This window comes from Mandrillus leucophaeus, unplaced genomic scaffold (genome assembly GCF_000951045.1).
Source record: "Mandrillus leucophaeus isolate KB7577 unplaced genomic scaffold, Mleu.le_1.0 Scaffold161, whole genome shotgun sequence".
NCBI lineage: Eukaryota > Metazoa > Chordata > Mammalia > Primates > Cercopithecidae > Mandrillus > Mandrillus leucophaeus.
Window position 1 is genome coordinate 2,684,884 of NW_012101599.1, and position 7,124 is coordinate 2,692,007.

At 49.7% G+C, this 7,124-nt stretch overlaps 1 protein-coding gene across 1 annotated transcript in view; it reads left to right on the forward strand.

Moving 5' to 3' along the window:
* Positions 1–7,124, forward strand: part of FBP1 (fructose-1,6-bisphosphatase 1) — a 47,415-nt gene that overhangs the window by 16,961 nt on the left and 23,330 nt on the right. The window contains exons 2-3 of the mRNA XM_011976010.1: positions 3,617–3,779; positions 6,228–6,320. Coding sequence (XP_011831400.1) covers positions 3,617–3,779; positions 6,228–6,320 — 256 coding nt within the window. The remainder of the gene's footprint in view (positions 1–3,616; positions 3,780–6,227; positions 6,321–7,124) is intronic.

Consider the following 7,124-nt stretch of genomic DNA (forward strand, 5'->3'; position numbering starts at 1 on the left):
GCGTGATCTTGGCTCACTGCAAGCTCCGCCTCCCAGGTTCCCGCCATTCTCCTGCCTCAGCCTCCTGAGTAGCTGGGACTACAGGCGCCGCCACCACGCCCGGCTAATTTTTTGTATTTTTAGTAGAGACGGGGTTTCACCGTGTTAGTCAGGATGGTCTCAATCTCCTGACCTCTTGATCCACCCACCTTGGCCTCCCAAAGTGCTGGGATTACAGGCATGAGCCACTGTGCCCGGCCTATTTCCTCCCATTCTTATGAAAAACATTCAAAAAGGCATTCAGCTTGAATGCCCCCTTTGCAGTGAGATCTTCCTGACCCTCTAAATTAACCATGTACCTTCTCATCTCCCTCTCCTGTCACCTTGGTTTTATGTCAGCGAGTACCTGTCACTCTCTGACGTATCTTTTTCATTGAAAATACTTATTTCTTGTTTGTCTCACCCCAATAGAATATACCCTCCATAAGGGCGGGATCTTATCTACTGTGTTCAGCACCGTAACCCCAGCATCTAGAACGGTTCCCCGTGCACAGCAGGTCCCCAGTGAATATTGTGGAATAAGTGAGCACTCAGACAGCTGTCTAGGAAGCTTTTGAGTAAAAGAGACCATGGCCTGAGTGTTCCTGAGGGAAGTGCCTGAGCAGATGGGACTTGGACCAAAGCGTAATATAGGACTTTCCTTCTGCACCTGCCTCAGTGCCTCATCTGTGTCCAGTGCCTTCGGGCCCTCTGCCCAGCCCTCCCGGCCCCTGAGCTGTCCCTGTCGGGCTGCGCCTATTAGTGCTAAGCTTTTTGTGTGTGTCGTCTCATGTGATCCTCTGACAGCCGCGTCAGGGCGGACCTCACTTCCCTCTTTGGACACGTGCGAAAGGGAGGGAGGCTCAGAGAGGGCAGGGGAGCCTGGGAGCTGAGACCTGGACCTGGTCTCTGCCTTGAAGCCCTCCCCCTGGTCCATCGGTGCTATTTGCCCTCCAGAATCAGAAGTGACTTTGACAGTGGGCTGGGGGCGGTGGCTCATGCCTATAAATCCCAGCACTTTGGGAGGCTGAGGTGGGTGGATCACTTGAGGTCGGGAGTTCGAGACTGGCCTGGCCAACATGGTGAAACCCTGTCTGTACTAAAAATACAAAAATCAGCTGGATGTGGTGGCTTACGGCTATAGTTCCAGCTACTCAGGAGGGTGAGGCCCGAACCTGGGAGGTGGAGGTTGCAGTGAGCCGAGATCACACAAATGCACGTCAGCCTGGACGACAGAGTGACACTGTCTCCAAAAAATAAAAAATAAAAAGAACAATAATCATAAAGTGACTTTGACAGTGCAGCTCTCAGGCTGGGAAGCACAAGCACTGCCGCTAGTGGGGTCACCGAGGGAGCTGCCTTTGAGCTGGTGGGCCCTGCCAAGTCCCTCTGGCCTCCCAGATTTTGGCGCCTTCTTCCTCCACAAGCCCCAGCCTCACAACTAGGGTGAGAAAAAGATTGTGTGGAAATAGAATCGAAAGCCCAGGGACACGGGGTTCAGCTCAAAGCTCCACAGACCTCTTGGTCTTTTACTCATGAAATAGGAGTAATGGGTGAAAAGAGAAGCAGCAGGAGGAGGGTTAGTGGGATGAGACGTGCTTTGCAGGCTGGAAAGGGAATGATGCCAAGAGTGGCCAAAAGACGCTGACAGGTGGGCACGAGAAGACAGCCGGAGCTAGCCCCCGAGACAGTCAGGCCGGACCAGGCACGTGGGTTTGGACGGTTTCTAGAAGGTGCTCAGTTTTGCCCAGCCAGACACAGCGAGTTATGTTTTGGGCAAATGTACTTGCAGGAGCTGAAGCAGCCACGGCTGCTGGGTAGGGGAGCGTCAGTTCCCAGGCAAGCCAGGGCTGCTGGATCATGGATCAGGGAGCGTCGGTTCCCAGGCGAGCCACGGCCACTGGATCGGGGAGCATCGGTTCCCAGGTGAGCCACGGCCGCTGGGCCGGGGAGCGTCGGTTCCCAGGCGAGCCACGGCTGCTGGATCATGGATCAGGGAGTGTCGGTTCCCAGGCGAGCCACGGCCGCTGGATCGGGGAGCATCAGTTCCCAGGTGAGCCACGGCCACTGGGTCGGGGAGTGTCAGTTCCCAGATGAGCCACGGCTGCTGGATCATGGATCAGGGAGCGTCAGTTCCCAGGCGAGCCACAGCCGCTGGGTTGGGGAGCGTCAGTTCCCAGGCGAGCCACGGCCACTGGGTCAGGGAGTGTCGGTTCCCAGGCGAGTGCACATCGCCATCCTGGCCAAGGGCGTGGGTGTGCCCTTAACACCCACTTTCAGTGGCTTGTTGATGTCTTCAAAGACCCATCTTTTTCCCTTCCCACATCAAGGCTCTCTCCTTGCTCTGTGCATCCTTCCTGTGAGACGTCTCCCTCCTTTCTGTGTTCAGGGTGACCCCAGGCTCTGACAACCTGCCGCTTCTCAGTCTAACAAGCCAGGCTGCATTTGGACAAGCCACTGGATTCTGGGAATTCTACACTTACTGACTTGCAGGTAGCTTAACAATAGTGAAAACTCCAGGATCCCTGGAACTTCCAGGCCCCAGGACTCCTGCCAGGGGCCCAGGGTGTCACCAGGAGAGCTCTGGCCTGGGAGTCACAGGCAGCATCTCGCCTCCGCCCTGCCTGTGGAGAGGCCCACAGGAGTCTTGGGGTCTGAGTGTTCTCTTCTATGAAATGATGCCTTGCTTCTTTTAGGGTCTTTGTAGTTATAAAGCCATAAACCCCTTGGCTTGGCTTGAAACTCAGGCTCCCCCCGACCCAGGCTTGCTGGGTCTCGGTATTGAGTTGTTTAACCCGTGTGTTTGGGCCAACACTGGTTCTTTCTGGGCAGAACCGAAAACCCCCCAAACGTTTTATGTAAAAAGTGCGGACACACGTACTGCAATAAACAGATACCCACGGTATCTGCAGTATTAAAAATGTTCTTGGGGGAGTATGGTTGAGGAAAAAATGTTCTGAAAAGCTCCCTAGGGGAACCACAATGAAAACAAAGTTAAGAAACACCGATTTAACCACAAAAGCGTGCAGGGCACCATGACCGGTCCGAGGTGAAGAGACGGGTGGTAGCATCTCCTCCTCTCTAGGGTCTGTCCAGAGGCACCACCGCCCTTCCTGCCTCTTTCTCCCAAGCTGTGTGTCCTCCTTCCTTTCTTCTAAATCCTTTTTTAACATTTTTATTATACTTTAAGTTCTGGGATACATGTGCAGAATGTGCAGGTCTGTTACACAGGTGTACACGTGCCACGTGGTTTCCTGCACCGATCAACCCGTCATCTACATTAGATATTTCTCCTAATGCTCTCCCTCCCCTAGTCCCCAACTGCCTGACAGGCCCCGGTGTGTGATGTTCCCCTCCCTGTGTCTGTGTGCTCTCGTTGTTCACCTCCCGCTTATGAGTGAGAACAGGCGGTGTTTGGTTTTCTGTTCCTGTGTTAGTTTGCTGAGAATGACGGTTTCCAGCTTCATCCATGTCCCTGCAAAGGACATGAACCCTTTCTTCTAAATCTTACCGAACACTCACTTTTGGTGGGTTTCTGGACACATCTACATACTCTGGTGGTCATGGCTTATTTTTTTGTGGCTTTTGTTCCCTGAAGCTATGGCATTGCTGGTTCTACCAACGTGACGGGTGATCAAGTTAAGAAGCTGGACGTCCTCTCCAACGACCTGGTTATGAACATGTTAAAGTCATCCTTTGCCACGTGTGTTCTGGTGTCAGAAGAAGATAAACACGCCATCATAGTGGAACCTGAGAAAAGGGTGGGTCCGTACTTCCACCGTTGAGGGTTTTAAGGCAGCTGGTTTTCTTCCCAGCTTCGTAACTGACTGCACTTGTTTAGCGGAGTTGGGTTCTGGGAGTCCCTCTAGATCCCTCCTGCAGTCTTTCCACAGCTTCCACCTCATTGCTGCCATCTCTCGAACCCTCCCTGCGCCACTGTGCAGATAAGTGCTGTGGCTCACGCTGCCCTCTCTCCAGTGGACTCCCATGAACTCATCTCCATTTCTAACTTTTTATTGCCATGTTTAATGCTCTTCAAACCCTGACTTCTGTTGGCCATCTCTTTTACTACATCCCCATCCACCAGATTCCTGACCGTCACACTGACCCTCCTGGTGGCCTGGACTGCTGGAAACTTCCACCCCTGATGCATGCATTGGAGTCCCTGGTGGTCGGTCTCGGCTTCTTCTTCTTCTTCTTCTTTTTTTTTTTTTTTTTTTTTGAGACAGTGTTTTGCTCTTGTTGCCCAGGCTGGAGTACAGTAGCGTGATCTCAGCTCACTGCAACCTCTGCCTCCCAGGTTTAAGCGATTCTCCTGCCTCAGCCTCCTGAGTAGCTGGGACTACAGGTTCCTGCCACCGCACCCAGCTAATTTTTGTATTTTTAGTAGAGACGAGGTTTCACCATGTTGGCCAGGCTGGTCTTGAACTCCTGACCTCACCTCGGCCTCCCAAAGTGCTGGGATTACAGGTGTGAGCCACCGCACCTGGCTTTGTCTCTGCTTTTTGAGAGCAGAAAATGAATCTTATTTGTCTCTGTGTCCCAGTGTCTAGTGCAATGCCTCGCACATTGGAGGGCCTCGACAACAAATGACTGTTGAAAAAGATTGTTAAATGAAAGAGTATTCCCAGATTTTACAAAACAACAATTGTAATTAAAAAACAAAACTTCTGAGATTAGATGCACAGTTATATGGGCTTACTATCTTTCTCAGCTTGAGAGGAACTGGGAACATGAAGGAGTAGAATTAGGAAAAAACAGTGAGAAGATGAAGAGGCTGCCTGTCCTCACCCTGTTAAGAGGGCAGGAGCCACATCTGATAAAGTTGTTTTTCATCATTCCTAATAGCCCTCCATGCTGGACTTGACGTTCATGTTTTTCTCAGCTGGGCCTTTCAAGGTCTTTGGCTGAGTGAGGCATGTAGCATAGATTTGTTGTTTAATATTCTCCATCACTCACGCTGGGCTGCTCTGTCTACCACGGGCCTTCGTGACAATTCGTGACAGGCAGGTTCCTGTGTTCCGGTTCCAGTTCCTCCTGCGTTAGTGAGAGAGGTCTGTGAAGAGCAAGAGGGCAGGGAATCATGTGAATCTGCTACAGACATTTAAAAACCACACTGGAAAGTGGCTAATTTGGGGATGGAAAACTCCCAGTGGTGTGCTGGTAAACTGCGTCTCAAAGCAAACAAGTCTCTGATACGTCCCCTTGCCTCTGTCAATGGTGTGAATACTCTCCCGTCGTCGATTTTAAGCTACCAGTGTGACGTCACTGAAGGCAGAGCTGGGAAGAGATGTGCACGGTTAGCTCCTGAGAGCTGATACCAACCAGCTCCTGCACACCACTGAAAATCCCACTCAAAGCAGGAATCTGCAGTAGTCCCACTACCACTGCCAGTTATCTCCTTTGGGAATTACACTAGAAATTTGTTTTGTTTAGTTTTGTTTTTAGAGACAGGGCCTCACTCTGTCACCAGACTGGAGTGCACAGTTGTGGCTCACTGCCGCCTCGAACTCCTGGGCTCACGTGATACCTCCTGCCTCAGCCTCCTGAGTAGCTGGGACTACAGATGTTCAGCATCATGCCCAGCTAATTGAACTTTTTTTTTTTTTTTTTTTTTTAACAGAAGGAGTCTGTGTTGCCCAGGCTGGTCTCAAACTCCTGGGCTCAAGTAATCCTCCCGTCTTAGCCTCCCAAAGTGCTAGGATTAGGCATGGGCCACCGTGCCCAGCCAGGATATTTTTGAAAACTCTATGCATCCCAACCTCAAGGGGCATCTGTAAGACTTCCACGAGAAGTTTCTTACAGGTCTCAACTCTAGTGAAGTCTCTGCTTCACCTCAGGAATTGCTTTTTCCTTTACGAATAAAGGAAAATGAGTGACTAACCTTGCTTTTCTTTTCCCTTTGGCTGCCAGGAAACTCAATGCAAAGTTATGATTTGACTGTATCAACAATGTGGGAAATCATGACTTATCTGTATTCCATTCCCTTCATCCGCACCTCCTAAGTGGTGTTTTCTCTGTCTAATTGTCGTGTGTGTGTGTCCGTGCGTTCTCTATGCCATTTCATACCTTCCATGACAGAGTATAAATAAATAAGACCCACATTTTTTGAACTTTCCTCTGAATTCCCACTCTTACTCCCTAATGTATACTCCTTAGTGTATCTTGCTACAACATTTTAAGGTTGTGTTTCTTTTTTCTGTGCTCAGGGTAAATATGTGGTCTGTTTTGATCCCCTTGATGGATCTTCCAACATCGATTGCCTTGTGTCCATTGGAACCATTTTTGGCATCTATAGAAAGGTAAAGCGTGATATCTTCAGCACTTGGTTTGGGGACAAAAGTTAAGATGGAGCATCCAGTTCTATTTCCCTGTGGCAGAGCAGCCGGAGTGGAGATCATGAGACTCTGTGAGGCTGAAGTAGCTTCTGTCAGGCTGAAGTAGCTTCTGTCTCAAGTTCTGAGCTTTTCAGCAGTAATTGCATGACGAAGACCCACTAGGTTGTTGAAAGAAAATATAGGGTAAAATATGGGTGGGAAGAGAAGGATATTTCACTCCTTTTACTATATCTTACTTTTTAGGATAGAAAATGAGATTTTAAAAAAGGAGGCAGTAGAGGGTGAGTATAGTGATGACACGATGTGAACTGAGAGTTGAGAGCGTGTGACAACCATAGAGATTATTTAGGTCAAAAGTGTCCTTTAAGAGTCCCCCAGTCAATGGTCCCGGGCTGAGTCCAGCCTATGGCCTAATGTGTACAGCCTGTGAACAAAGAATAACCATTTTGCATTTTTAAATAGTTGAAAAAAACTAAAGAACAGTGTTTCATGATCCATTTTAAGGTTTACTCTCCACAAATGAAGCTTTAATTGGCATTTGGTCACATTCATTTGTTCACGTTGCTGCCGTTGGCTGATTCTCCGCTACACTGTCAAAGTTGTGTAGTTATGATAGAGGCTTTATGGCCCATAAAACTGAAAACATTTACTATCTGTCTGTCTGTAGCAAAAGTTTCCTGAGCCTTGCTCTAAGTCGTAGAAAGCACACTGGACAGGACGAGAACCCAGCCCTGCCCCGGGTCTCCTAACACCTGACTCGGGCAGTCA